Source organism: Caretta caretta, chromosome 3, assembly GCF_965140235.1.
Source record: "Caretta caretta isolate rCarCar2 chromosome 3, rCarCar1.hap1, whole genome shotgun sequence".
Lineage (NCBI taxonomy): Eukaryota > Metazoa > Chordata > Testudines > Cheloniidae > Caretta > Caretta caretta.
The window spans coordinates 207,046,858-207,062,229 of record NC_134208.1 but is presented as its reverse complement, the minus strand read 5'-3'; the positions used below and the strand labels follow the sequence as shown (position 1 = coordinate 207,062,229).

Below are 15,372 nucleotides of genomic sequence, written 5' to 3'. Positions count from 1 at the left end.
TAGTCAATATGTTGATTTTTAATAAGACAATATGCATGTGCAGCAACAATTATTCATAAAGGATTTTGGCAATTCACAGTTATTGCACACAGGGCAAAATTTACACAATATATTTTTGTATTAGGCAAAACATACATTAACTTCAGCAGTGTAATTTTGTAAGTCTGCATATTAGGAGTGTTTACTAAGATGGATCGACAATGTACTATGAGTGTTCCTTAGATTTAAAAGCTTGTTAGACACTTCTGTTGTTTTCAAGCCACTGTAAAAATGAAACAGCTATGTAGTATGATTGGAAGATTTTAGCTAAACCTGTTAAGTTACTGAATATTTATATAGCATCTAACATGTTCAAAATGCTGTGCAAGTACTATGTAGTATTAGAAGTAACCAAACCAGCATCCAGACTTCTATTCTGTTCTTCACTCACTAGGTTATGTACCTTATTTATATGCCAAAACCGTATTAATGCAAGATTACAGTTGACATTTTAATCTGACAAATCAGGAAATTAAAAGTTACAGTTCCCACAGGAATAAATTCTGTGCTATTGTGCATATGTATTACTATAGGATCTAGGCTCTGTCTTAATATACAGCTTGACCCCTTAATATACATGCCGTTATACAAAGTCACAGACAGAAGGGCAGTGCCCTTTGTGCTGTATTTGAATTAGGACAAAACATGATATATTACCCAGTATTGTATGATTGTGTAATGAAACCCTAACATGCATGGTAAGTGACAGTTATGGTTGCTTTAGGAAGGTGTTTCATAGTAAGAAAATGTTAATATGTTTCAGACCTGATTTTCATTGGAGATTTCATCCAAGCACAGACTAAAACGATCCTAGCTCAGTTTAGATTTTCCAGTTATGCCATTAATACGCATAGTGAAATGACGGTGTTCTCTTCCCTGAAATGCGAGGGTCCAACCCAGATCTCTCAAGGTTTCTAGTGTTATGATCAACATCGCTCACAAACAACATTAAAAATATATAAGGCTTCTCAATTAAGTCCAGCCACTGCCATTGGAAAAAACAAGCCTAGAACACAAAGCATTCTCACACAGCACTACTGGAACAATTTTTATAGTGGGGGCGCTGAGACCCATTGAACCAAAACTGTCATCTCTGTATATAATGGAAACCACCTCAAGCCAGTGGGTGCAGCAGCACGCCCAGCATCTCTAGTTCCAGCACCTATGTTCTCACATGCTTATTCAGTGTTAATTAGGCCTTAAATGCTTTAGATTTTAGATGGACTGTATCAGAACTTCTCAGATCAGTAAGACTCTTTGCAAGTACGCAGCAGCTGCTCTGTTCAACAGTAACTTCCTGCGGTTTTAATAATTTATTTCCCCTACATATACTTTGAGACTCTCACACCACTGGTTCTAAAAACGTAAACACTCCTGTACAGACAACATGCTCATTTTGATTCTGAGAGAAGCATTTCATAAGCACCAAGTTTCCCTCCAGCAAGCCAAAAATCTGACCACTTTCAATCCAGCCTTCCAGACATCTTTGAACCGGCTTCACTGAGCCCTCAAGATTCATTGTCAGGGACGGGACTACATCCACATTCCCTGCTGGCTGTTGTGAGTGGAGGAGGTTCCATTCTCCCAGTCCTGCCTCCTTTAGGTGAAGAGTTTCTTCCTGATTGTGTTGCTCCCGCCCTCTTATGATTTCAATGCCCACTTGCTTCCCAATTTGCCCCAACCCAGGCAGAACAAGAGGAGGAACCATCAGCAGCAGCGGACAGTGGCAAAACAGCACATGGACAGCAGCCTCACAATGCCACAAAAACTTGGTGGCCACTTCCCTCCTGCTGGGTAATTATCAACAAGTTGAAAACCACTACTCTATAGGGCATTAGAGCCAATAAAATAGTACCAGGTCTAAAGTAGTATCATGTCTATTACAACCAACTCTCCCCCAATCTCAAGTCCTTTAGAGGCACTGGCAGAGAGTCTGTTCAACTATGCAAATATTCATGCCCATCACCTTTTAGATGCATGCTTAAATCAGTAAGGCAAGTAATTTAATGTCAGTGCCCAGTGCATTTAAACATTTTAAACTTTTTTTTGTCTTCCTAATCAAGTATCTTCATGAACATAGTGAGTGTATTTGTCCCCACTGGGGAGCTAAGTCAAGTAAGCTAGTGGTTTTATAAACCAAAGAGGTATGAACACAAAAAGTACCAGAAAAAAAAAATCTTGAATTGTGAAAAGCCACCTTATTTTCATTTCAAAGCTGGAAGGATTTTCTGCAAACTTTCCAAAGAGATTCCCTTCTTGGCTAAGCCATGACATGAACAACTTCAGTCCCATAAAGTAATTGGAGGGATACTGAAAATGGAAGTTTAAGAAATGAATGGTGATCTCCACATTGTAACATTACTAACACACTGCACAACGTCCACATATCCCACCTCCTACAATACTGAAAGCACACTGGGTAAGGTTAAGGAGCCAGTGATGCCACCATATACTAGACTAGACAATATATAGCTGTACAGCCAGATGTCTGGACCCTAAGTACAAGCATCTTTCCAATGTTAAAAAGGAAACTAAGTCCTGTGCCCCCATGCCAAGACCTCCCCCACTATTAAAACTATACTACACACGCACGCACGTCAGGATTGGTTGAAGAGGTGGAAGTATGAAGTTGGAAATCCAGAAGCCCAAACAGAAATTTTAGTTCAATTATACTGAATCAGTGAAATTAGCCGACCAATAGAATGAAATTCCTAGCACTGTAAAAAACCATTACAAGTTACCAAAACACACAGTACTGTTTCATTAAAAAAAGAAAACAATAGCTACTTGTGAAGCTACTTTTAGTTAAGATCAGGTATTTCAGTTTATTACATTGTTGAATAAAACCCTGAAAATAAAGTTTATAAGGCAAGATTCCACATTAAAGATGGCAAATTAAAGTAAAACTGAAGTGATTTTGAGAGAGATAAAAATGTTGCCATGGAAAGTATGCGTATTTGTTAACAGCCAAACAACTTTTCCCCAGTCTGATTCTTTTCAGCATTAACAGCTGTAAGTAAACGTAGCATATGTAAAAGTTAGTGTCCATTTTAAATCTGTATTCTAAAATTGCACTATATATATATTAATATAATTATTCATAGCATTCAGATATCCTGGAGTTTGTAAAGTCCTTCCGACTTAAGGGCATACAACTTATCAATGAAGGAACACATGTAAAACATCCCTTATTATCAAACCATGTCACATTCTTTCTATTCCATGGTACTTATTGGACTGCAGATTCTATAATCCTCCTCTGAGTCCCTTCTGCATTTAATTCAGTTCAGTCTTAAGTAGTTAAAGAAACTGTTTTCAGTGGCAACTAATAACTACTGACCTACAGTGACACTACCCTACAATAGGCTTGTCAGGCCTGAAAAAGTTGTACCAAAGAAGCTGATTAGGACTTCAAGAGGTTTGTAGCAAGAATCAATGGCTAGTCTGTACTAATGCTGTGGTTCCAGCACAGAAATGATAAAAGTGGAACACAATTAGTTATGCCTCATTAAGCTCCACAACCCTCCTAAAAAGAAATTTGTTTAGCCTGTACAAAAATCTAATGCAGTTTTAAGCTCTCTGTGTTGAATTTCATGGTATCTCAAAAGCTTCAATAAGATAAAGGCCAAAGATCCAAGAATGGTAACCAAAGCATCAACAGTAAAGTTAATTTTGAAGTTTCTGGTTTTTAATAGAACGTGGTTTTCTCTTTCTTTCTTAGCCAGAAACTCAATCTTTTAAAAAGAGAAATACTGAATTTCACACCCCAGAATAAAAATACATCATGGATTTAAGATCTTGTAACAATTTGTTTTTAAGAGTTAATACATTTAAATAGAAAATTAAAAGCCTAGTTTTTAAGACTAACAAATAACATTTTGTAGACTACGAGGGAGCTAAATATTTAAAAGCTTTTTACAAAATTTACCTTTCATATCTCTGTGGCGGCTGTTGAAACAGAGGTGTGGGACCACGCCATGATTCTTGGGGCCGTAGATCTGTATAATGAAACAAAAAAGTCAAATATGCAAAAACCAGTCCCATACATCACTTATTGTCAAGTAGGTGTTAAAAACAAATTTTTAAAAGTTTCAGAGTACTAACAAACCCCCCAAATTGGACTTGCTGCCAAATACTTTTGGGCCAAATTTTTACTCTACACTGGTGTAATTGTAAAATAATTCCACTGACTTCAGTGGAATAACTGTGACTTGAAACCGGTGAAAGAGCAAAATGTCTCCATTCGTATCTTATTGATATACACAATGGAAAGCTAAATTTCAGGTAATCAAGAGGAAAAAAATTACAATTACTGGGACCAATACACTGGTTAATGTTTTAAACCTCTGAAGGAATACATTTTCTGGAATTTTTACAACAAAAGAAATTATGACTCCTACCACAACTTTTGAAAAGCCTCTTTTAGACAACGTTTAGCATTACCACCAAATACATCCACCAATAAGCCAGTATGTGTGAACTTTGTAAATAGGGGTGGGGGGGGGGAGAAACACACTGATAATGAATTACCATATTTTTATAAGCATCAACCAATAATTCTGTCCTCTTTATTAGGCTGAATTATTCACCATACAATCGGAAAGCTGATAGGGTGTAGACATGATTTAAGAATACTATATTTTCAACTTTGCTGGCCACCAGAATATAATGATTTACTCTGGGTCCTTTTGAACAGTTATTATACAGACGGGAAAAAATTGGCAAAATCTGGCTCAGGACACATGGCATTGTAGCAGTAAGAAACGGTAATGAAAGGGACCACCCACTTTTCAATTGTTTTCTTGTAGTCAAGCGCTAGCTCTGTATAAAGATGTACCAGCAACAACTTTGCTTTAATAAGACATGCAATTAAATGGCTGCTGTTCTTCTAAATAAATTGACCAGTAAACAGGATGAAAGAAACATTTAATCAATAGCTCCCTGGTCAGTTCAAAACACTTAAATTGTGTCTCAGTCAAAAGCTTCAGTTTCAGTGACATCTTTGATTATCTTCAATGGTGTTTAAGTGTGACCTAATTATAACAGCTGGTTCCAGAAGTTGTCTAATGGATATACTGTGATAGGATAGTAATAGCCTGTTAAATTGTCAATATTCAAGGACACCAAAGCTTAGCAATAATTTGATAGAACTCTACATTTACTTTTTCAATTGAGCTTTTAAGAAAAGCATGGAGAGAAGGAAATATGAGCCACTCTTCTAGGAACTCAGACTGGATTGCTTGTGCATTTTAATGGTCTGATCTGAACAGAAACCTTTTATGGTAGCACTTGAGAGAACTCTGTATAGTGCAGGCAGGTCCTACTGAAGATAACAGCTTTGCTGGTGGAAATAAATTCTGATCTCCAACATTTCTGCTCTTCCTGCCTTGGGCCTCCTTTGATCAGAATAGGTCATGCTCACATCGGCCAGATTACTTATAGTGTGGACAATATATCCGTTAGAGACTAGACTGGGATTCCCCAAACTCATTTCACTTGTAACTAATTGCTAATTTGAAGATAATGCATTATATATAAAAATAATGTTTTAGGGTTGCCAGAGAGTGGCTGGGGAATTTATGGGATTAAATTAGGATAAGGAAAAATTAGACGAATCAGAAGGTTTAAACAGTGAGGTCTATTAGAGAGGATAGGATACTTTAAGAGAAGTAGATTCATCATTCAGACTAGGACAGTACCAAAGCACTTGACTATGTACTGTAGACAGGGGATAGTACTGACTATACTGGCCATTTTTCAATCTTCCATGACCCATAGTTTCAAATCGCTCATTTTAAACAAACTCCATTTGAAAAGAGACGCAAAATGAAAGATCTGCATTTCAGGATTAAACATTTAACCCCAAAGGTATGCCCATAATTCTTTTAATTAGGCTGTCCACCTGGTGTCTCATACATAGTCCTGGTAAATGGCCCCACTTTTATATTTATAGAGGTCAAAAAAACTGTCCCCATTCCTGGGCTTGGACTCTACCATGGTGATCCAGCCATATAAAACCTCTAGGCTAGATTCCTTAATTCTCAGTACCTGAGCAATACGGTCATCGGGTTCCTAAACCGACAGCTGTTCCACATGTTCAGAAACATCACCCCAACACTCCGGTCTCTTTCACTGGCTTCCTCTTGGATGCCTGGTCAAATTCATGGTTTTGGGTCTTGATTTAAGGGCTCCCCATGGGATCCTCCCCCAAGTTACTTCAGAGACCACCTCACAGTGTGCTAACATGACCTACTCACAACAGATACATGCCACTGAAACAGAACTAAGAGCTTCACAAGTCAGATTTGTGTTCAGGAGACAGAGCTTTCAGCAACTGACCCACAAACCTGGAACTCACTGCTGGGGGAGGCTGGGATGATCATGAACTTTAGCACTTCCAGAGTGAAGTGCAAAACTCCCTTTGATGTAGCTGTCCCACAGACACCCCGCAAAAAGAACCAAGTAGTGAACAAAAATTAAGTCCAATCCCTGCTGACTATAGGGAAGAGGGTTTTTTTTTTTTTAATGTGTACGCTTTATAATATTGGAAGCCACTCAGATACAGCTGTAATGGGTCCTGTAAAAGAACTGACAGACAGACTGACCAGATTCTTGTGTCACTGCTGATGGACAGCAGCAGCAGTATGGGAGACCTGGGGGTGGGGAAAAAGGAGGAGGCGAGTCAAACTGCCCTTTCCTGTCTAGTACACAGAAGATGGAGTGGGGTAGAGGGGAAGGCGAAGGGAGGGAAACTTCACACTTCCAGCAGCATGGAGATGCGGTGCTCCCTCTTTTCTTTGCAGCCAGAAAGTAGGGGAGCACTCCAAGCAGCCAGGAGGCCAAGCAGATGAAAGAAGCTGTCCTTGTTCCTGGCAGTTCAGGGCTACACATTTAATCCAACACTCACTTATAAAAACCCCATGTCTTCTGCTCCTCAATAAAGTCCAAGGAAAGCCCTCCAGTGAGAGGAGGTTAGTCCCCACCAGGTGTAGGATGTATCTTTCATTTTGACCCCCAAATCACGAGCGCCTGGTGTATGTGTGTTTCAAGCTCTTTAACCTTCCCCTCCAACTGAAAAGTTAGGACATAGCCCCCTTCAGGAAGTAACTCTGATCAAATCTCCTTGTATAGCACCGAGGAACACACAGATTAAGTATTCAGAAGCAGGAATATCTTAATAATGAAGTAGAGTTTAAAACAAACTTATTACCATTCGTTTGCATGGTTCTGACAGAAGATCACTTTAAGAAGGAAAAAAAGCCTGAAAGTGAATTGCACTTCAAAAAGGTACAAGCAGGAGAGGAAAAAATGACAGTTAATATTTTCTTTGGTCTTTACAAATTAGGCATTTCCTAGAGCTATAAGGCCATATAAACTGCCTTCCCCAGCAACTCCTCAAGTAACAATTTATCTAATCAGTGTAGCAATCAAAGACAAGATTTCATGTTTACTGATTGCACTAATCAAAATCACTTTTCAAATGCAGCTAATTGACAAGTTTACTGACTGAGATGAAAGTCATAAATCACATACTCTGGATTGTAGAAACCAAATATGCCATTTGCACAGTACCACCAGACTGCACTTGACTCCCCCAAGTTATCAGCACACAGACAATTATTCATCAACTGAAAATTGGTACATCAAAGTCAAATCAGAGAACAACGGTAAGAAACACCCACAGCAGGCTCTTGAAAAAGAGGTGGTGGTTTGATTGACCACATTGCCCTTCTAGAGTCCCATTTTACCTCATCATATATAAAATACAAATCTCCTAAAATAAAATTCTGCTTCTTCAATCCACAGTTTTAACTGCATTCTCTCTACTTTTTCCAATACATTTTAAACACAAAAATTGTGAGAGTTTTCAGGAGCTCTTTAGTCAGATTACTATCTTGACATACAACTATTCCCACGCATTAAGGCCTATCTTCTGATCTCATCTGTGGTTGTTTTATAGTTATACAGAAAGAAGCTGCTCAGATCGGATTTTGATATAATTTACGTGTGTCTCATTTAGAAAATCTTTTCCATTTGGCAGTGTAGGACTTCCTAGCTGAAGACTTCTGACTTTCCAACATCATCTCCAAGAACTCCTGACAGAAGACGAGTTTGTCCTCAGGCTTATTTGAGGCTCCAGTGGTAGAGCCTTTGAATTTCGGTGAGGCATGTGTCCTTGAGTTGAAAGAGAAGGTACAAGAAAGCTGCCACAGCTAGATCCAGAAGCCCATAGTACCCAAAAGCCCTGTTTAGCCAGAATTAGGGCTATCAGTAGGATTATAGCTCAATCCTTTCTTTATTGCCTTGGGAACCATTTGTATTGGAGGAAACACATATAGAATGTTTGCTCCAGTTCAGTAAGATAGCTACTGTCTACGGAAGGAAGACTCAAATGCAAGCTAAATTGCTCTCAGCTTGAATATGTGTGTGTGACCAGAGCTCCACAGAAAACCATCAACTGTGGGTTGTCAGCAGGCACAGATGTGGGCTGCACTCTTAGAGGCATCCTCTATCAGTAGGACCATAGGAAAAAAGTGATCTGAAGAGAGATTTCTTCTGAAATCAGGTTAGTCTGTATGGTATCTTGAGGTACCATCACTGGATTGCAGAGGTCTTAATTCAGCTCCCATTTGCCAGGTAGAGAATGAAGATACATGATGCCATTAATTCCAGGAGCCTCAGGAACACAAACTAGGTATTGACTGGACAGCACCAAGCATTTCCTGAGATCCTTCTTGACGAAGGTCAACTTTTGCTAATGTTGACACTACCATACTCCAACTAGGGGTCATCTTTTGAGCAGAACTGAAAACGGATTTCTCTTGGTTTATCCTTACTCCCTGTAAGTCTTTGGCAAACCAGATTGTATACTCTACAGCATCTGCTCTCTCACTAACCAATCACTGAAGTATTGGAAGAGATGGATACGAAGCCTCAAGTGAACTGCCACAAAATTTAGGGTAGTTAGTAAATAACTTGAGTGCAGCAGAAAGGCCAAACTAGATTTTCATGGCCTGAGCTAAAGCTTCCTCCTGGAAGGCCTCAGTATCATCAACAGAAGAGAAGGGAATAGGCAACACAGAAACTGGTGAAGAGTAAGGAAGCTTCTCAATCTTCTGTCCCTCCTCTTCCTCCAATTCAGATTTTATCTTCTTAAATGGAGATAGTATCAAGAGCAGGCCGTCTCTCAAGTCTGTTCAGGATGCTTAGGAAATGGCGAACACAACGGCAACATTTTTACCCTCTTGCTTTTTGAAAGATGCCTTTAAGATGACTGAAGATGGCAACTCATGCCACATGCTAAAGGAAAGCTGAACTGCCCATAAGATTGTTGACTTGACCTCCCTTTTCCCTACATGGGTGGGAAAGTCCAGGGGCATAAGAACCAATCCTCATGTAACAGAAGAGTAGGGAAACCAGCACTAGAGAAATAATAATGACAGAAATGGAAAATCTAACATTAGGAACAGACTGGATTTTAGATTTGCAGGACCCCACCAAAAGAAGGGGAGACTTCAACAGCACCAAAAAAAAGCTGAACTATTATCCCTGGAGATAGATGCTCAAATGAGAATACGAAATGAAATGCTCCTGTCTTGGCAAGTGTTGGATATGAGAACCAATCAAATCCAAGGACCCATTCAAGGAACAATCTGCTCTTTTACTGAATCTTCCAATTGGTAGAATGGGGCTCCTTTGGAAAAACGTAGGAGAAACCCCAAGATCGTGCCTGAGGCAAACTGATGGACTGGAATTCCATGCTGATCAGTGGATTCAAGCCTACTCAATTTGAAGGAATGATGGCATTGGGACATATTTGTATCTGGAGTGTCTTCTATGCAATGAGATGCACTCAGATGCTATGGTGATACAAGCCACATAAGTACCTAAATGAAAAGGTCAGCTCCATGTGTCTAAGGCTCAGAGGATTGCTTTGAAAGTTCTCCTTCAAAGTGCCAAGACATGATCTTTAAAAATGCAAAAATCAGTACCAGACACTCATGGTACTCCAAATGGGTTATCAATCCCAACATTTGTTTCCTTTTCTCCCTTCAGATGAACACAAAGATTTGAAATCTAAGTATTTCCTAAGACCAAGACAAAAGACAGTTATGCCTTCCATTCTGATTATCACACTCTTCTCTCCACACCATTACATGTTCTCTTCTATTTTTGATTACTATAAACACTTTTTTAAAAAATCAAAGTTAGTAGTTAGGGCTGGTGTCCCTAGTCTCTATTTGCCAGAGGCTGGGAATGGACAACAGGAGATGAATCGTTTGATGATTACCTGTTCTGTTCATTCCCTCTGAAGCACCTGGCATTGGCCACTGTTGGAAGACAAGACTCTGGGCTAGATGGACCTTTGGTCTGACCCAGTATGGCTGTTCTTATTCTTAGTAGCCACAGCCACTCCACATTGGTTAGAGCAGCTGGGAAAGCTGCATGTGCAATCTGATACCTCATAAATTTAAAGGTTTGATCCTGCAGTCCTTAAGTAAACCTAATTTAGTTTGGGACTGGACAATAAGTTTAATTTAAAATGGCTACCATTATTTTATCTCTACTGTTCACTTCCACTGCCTGTGGCTTGTTATTACTGAAATATAATGAAATTTGACACTCCCATTCTGTAATTAATTTTCTCTCTCTCTCATGCATACGTGCAAGCTGGCTAAAAGTACCGCAAATTTATAACATTTTCCCATTAGCTTTTTGCTCTCTCTAGTCTGCTTGTCCCAACTCTTCAAAACTAGCTTGGTCACTCATCTTTTTTCCAAAATCGGTTTTCCCCAGAATTCAATAGAGAAATGAAAGTCATCATTTTAGTACCTTTTCAGGCAGTTCACCTAACTTTCCTCCTGCCTCTCTGTGGTTCAGTTCTCTCCATATATCTGCTACCATCATTCCTCATTGTATACAGATTGAGCATGTAGCAGTGTCTGATCATGGGAGAAAGGAAGGTGGAAAGCTTAAGAATTTCAATGTATGAATGATTAATCATTTTAGGGTAAAAAAAGCCTACTTTAAAGAGCCTCTTGCCATCTGAAGCATGGTAACTGGGCCTGAACACAGGAAAAAGTCTTACTCCCCGTGCTCAGTCTCTTCTCTTGCTGTTCTGCTCTGTTGTTCAGGATACAAAATCCTCATCTGACATGTTTTCTGCTGGTGCTTCAGAGATCAGGATTCTGGCAAAGCCTGTACTTTCATGGTTGTTCATGAGAGGTTATCCAGTCAAGTCTAAACACACTACATGTTCTTAGAACCCACCAAGTTTTTCCCCCCACTCCTGTTTCTAACATTGGGATGTGTGCTCACGGTCAAAAAAGCAATCCTGCTTGATGAAGTACAAATGCAGTTTTACAGAAAAGATCTTAGAACATTTTACTACACTATCACCATACAGAATAGCATCAAAGCTGTGCAACAAAGAGAGCAACCACACAAGATCAATCATCTGGAAGTGAAACCCCTAAGTGACTTAGGCCTTTAAAACAGATGAATATTGAGCAATTGTGGGCACACCAAACATATTGGCATGTCAGGTTAATGAAGGGTTTGTAGGAGGAGACTAAACTCATTTCAAATCATGACTATTAGTATTTAACCAGGTGTAAGGTGACAGTCAGTGAAATTTATCTATTATGCCACGTAGCTCAGGCATTTTTCCAATCATACAGTGAATACCCAATGATTAAAGTACAGAGGACTTTTAAAGATTACCTTTTAGAAGTTTTTCAATATTTTCTAGGATTGTAAGTATCCATATTCCCTTTAATATGATTTTGACTACAGCAGAACCCCATTTACCTGAGCCTCCATTTTCCGTCTCTCCATATTAACTGAACCCCCAGTGTGCACACACAGGAATACGGAAAATTGACGCTTTAGTTCCGGCCCCCACCACCCATGGCTGAAGCACATAACTTAGCTTTGCAGGGGCCACTGTGGTGTGGGGCCCCAGGAAATTGCAATTAAAAGGTTAAGAAACACTGTTGTAGACAGTCCCTATAATGTTCAGGGTTAGAGTGTAAAAATTATCAGTACCTGTACAACTTGTTAAAAATTCATATTGGTTTTCTTGTTAATAAATGAACAAAACTTTATTTGCAAGAACTAAGGGTTCGTATATTGTGTTTAGTAGGTAAGTAGATGAGAAAGGAGGTATGTTTTAATGCTTTTCCAAGATGGGTCAGCTACTTTAAAAGCAACTCCGCATCTTAAAATAATGGAGAGAAAACTCTTTGCCCGTTCTCCTGATTAGCTGAATTTTTTATTATCCAGTCTGGCCCCGGTCCTGGTCCCAATTAGATCGGATAAACAGGGTTCCACACTATTTAGTGCTACTTTGAGTAGAGTTTTCCAATCTAGACAGTTCAATCAACGTCAGTGTAACTCTTATGTTAAACATCTTTGATGCAAAATGTCAGTGTTGACATTCAAACGGCTACCTCAAAAAGTGCTGATGTTCATGTGGTGCTAAAGAGAGGCACAAAGGAAAAACAGGTTTTTTACTTCCCCTTTGAGTACAAGGAAATGGTCAAGTTTCCTGTGCAGGACAGAACAGTTTAAATATTGAGATTTGCAACATCTCAACTTAGTTTACATCAACACAAGCAGTTCAAGCCATTTCTTTCACACTTATTTTAAAAGTGAAATGGGCTCAAAATTCAGAACCCCTTGAATAATGAGGGACTTAAATAACTGACAAATCTTTGAACAGGAATAAAGTTTCAAATTCCCACAACACAACAGTTTAAACCCTTTCTTTCTGCCTCCTACAGAAAAAAGTTTTCAAAGCACTAACACAATACAAAGGTAACAATTTAAGTAGATTAAAAAAGTGAAGTCTGTTCAATATTCTAGCTCTTGGCAAAAAAAGCAAGCAACTAATTTTGTAAAGGCTGTATATGATGGTAGTTGCCTTGAGACATGTCTTATGGTTTTTTGGATTGAAGCCATGCTTCACAGTGATAAGCTAAATTGAGCGCTTTGAGTTCAACAAAGAAAGGGTTAAGGAGTGACTGAATCAGAGTTTGTAAGTGCCTACATGGGGAACAAATATTTGATAATGGTCTCTTCAATCTATCAGACAAAGGTACAACAAGATACAATGGTTGGAAATTGAAGCTAGACAAATTCAGACTGGAAATAAGGCATGAATTTTTTACCAGTTAATGTAAATAACCATTGGAACAATTTACAAAGCGTTGTGGTGGATTCTCTATCACTGGCAATAAAATCAATTTTGAACATTCTTCTAAAATATATGCTCTAGTTCAAAGAGAAATTGTTTTGGGGAAGTTCTGTGTCCTGTGTTATGTAGGAAGTCCGACTACATGATCACAGTGGTCCCTTTTGGCCTTGGAATCTATGGTAACTCTACATGCACAAATGCACCTATTTCAATACTAGAGTACCGTATTAATATTGCAGAGGCTGGCCAGCGGACCCCCACAGTGACACAGGCATCTGTGCTGCTGCCTCCAGTCCCTCCCAGCTGAATCTCTTGGAGACTCAATTTTAGGTAATGCTGCTGCTAGATTTTAGTAGTTGCACTTCTATATTCCGACAAAGCATGTTCATTCATAGATTGAGAAAAGACTTCTTTTAAATTAAATTGATCACTTTTCTGTTTTATATTGGCAGGCAACTAGTTTTCTATTTTGTTGTTTTCTGCCAACATAATAGAAACAACATGACGTGAATTTTTAAAAATGCTTTCCTCAGCAGTGATTTAACAGGCTGGCTCCTAATGTAAGAATACAACCGAGCTAACATCCAACGTCAGCACCTGTAACACTGGGGGTTGGGGAGGGAAGAGGGGAGGGGAGAGAATGACAAGGAACTGCAAAAAAGTATCCGTCGGCACCATAGTCACAGACTGGGCACTGGTCCATGCTGTAATGCAGTTACAGCAGTAGTCACTTCTTGTTTTATATAATGGTTCCCTTCTCCAAAGCAGGACAGTGGGGAATCTATATCAGAACCCATGAAGAAGCAGAAACATAATTCATTTTACTCAAGTCTTGTAACTCCTAACCATTCGAAGTGCCTTTCCTATAGTCAGCAACCTATCAAGAAAAAGAACCCACGAACATGCTCTTAAACCAAATATCCCTTTAACTTTATTGTAAAGAATACTATGTAGTTGTAGCAAAATAAAAGTCAGACAGTTCAATTTTAAAATTCATTAAATTTGATAATGCAGGGGAAAAACAAAAACAAAAAACTTACTTGACAACAATTTAGGAATCTGTGGTTGGCCACCTAGAAGCGGTCTGTAGGGGTTTCCCTGATAAGCCCCAAGTGGTGCTGCATTACTGTAGACTCCACTTCCTGACTGTCCTCTTTCCCTTGACATTGCATGGCTGTAACGTAAAAGAAATGGAAAGTTATTTTCTCAATGTCATCTTACTAGAACAGCTGCTACCAAGCCAATGAAATACCACAGCTTCTCCAGTGTAGTGATGGAGATGCTCATGAACAGTGCAGCAATTCACCACCTGTAAGGGTCCCATGCACATCATGAACGAAGCTCACATTTTATGAGCTGGTTGGTTACAGTGAAAATTCTCTTATACCACAGCTTACCAAAGAAAAAGTAGGGTGGGTTTGTTTTTTTTTTTTTTTTTTTTGGGGGGGGGGGGGGTTTGTGTGTGTGCACAGTGTAAAGTTTAGGTAACTATCATACATATTCTGTAGAAAAATGAAAATGCGGATACATTTAAGAGCGGTTTCATTGTTTTGTGTAGAAGTAACTTCACATGAAGGTTCTGAAGTTGGTTTGTTCTGGAATTTTCTTGTATTTTTAATTAACGTTTTAATAAGACATGTTCTCAACATAGCTACCATTTTGTGACGGCAAAGCATGGCAAGAGAGAAGTTGATTCATGTGCACTTGCAGTGAAACAATTCTATTTCCCAGGGTGTGAATGGAAGGAAGAGTGTGGCTTGCAACTTGTCATTCCTCATCCTTCTTCCAGGCCATAGTTCAATGGACAGAGGCTCTCACTTTCCTAGCTTTCTACAAGCGCAGTCTCTCTCCCTTCCCCGAGCCTCTTATCTATCTCTAGTGCCTTTGTCTTCCTCCTTGAGAAAGAGGTTGAAGCCCAGCTGTCCAAATGATTAGGACAGTCTGAGCTGGCTGTTTGGTAATGTTAATCACCTTTAAAACATTTTCTGTACTTCTATACTGATAATACTCCACAGTGGCTTGTTAGATCGACTCATTCTCCCCAACGAGCAGATTCAAAATTATGCATGCCTGCCTGTGCACCTCAGCTTAGAGGAATACAAACCTAACCATTAGTTTCCGACGTATAATTTCAG

At 39.2% G+C, this 15,372-nt stretch overlaps 1 protein-coding gene across 1 annotated transcript in view; it reads right to left on the bottom strand.

The window, feature by feature from the left end:
• The window catches only part of XRN2 (5'-3' exoribonuclease 2), an 85,678-nt gene that overhangs the window by 7,447 nt on the left and 62,859 nt on the right, over nt 1-15,372 (bottom strand). Inside the window, exons 27-28 of the mRNA XM_048842425.2 lie at nt 14,278-14,411; nt 3,968-4,037 (exon numbers count right to left, since the gene is read on the bottom strand). Coding sequence (XP_048698382.1) covers nt 3,968-4,037; nt 14,278-14,411 — 204 coding nt within the window. The remainder of the gene's footprint in view (nt 1-3,967; nt 4,038-14,277; nt 14,412-15,372) is intronic.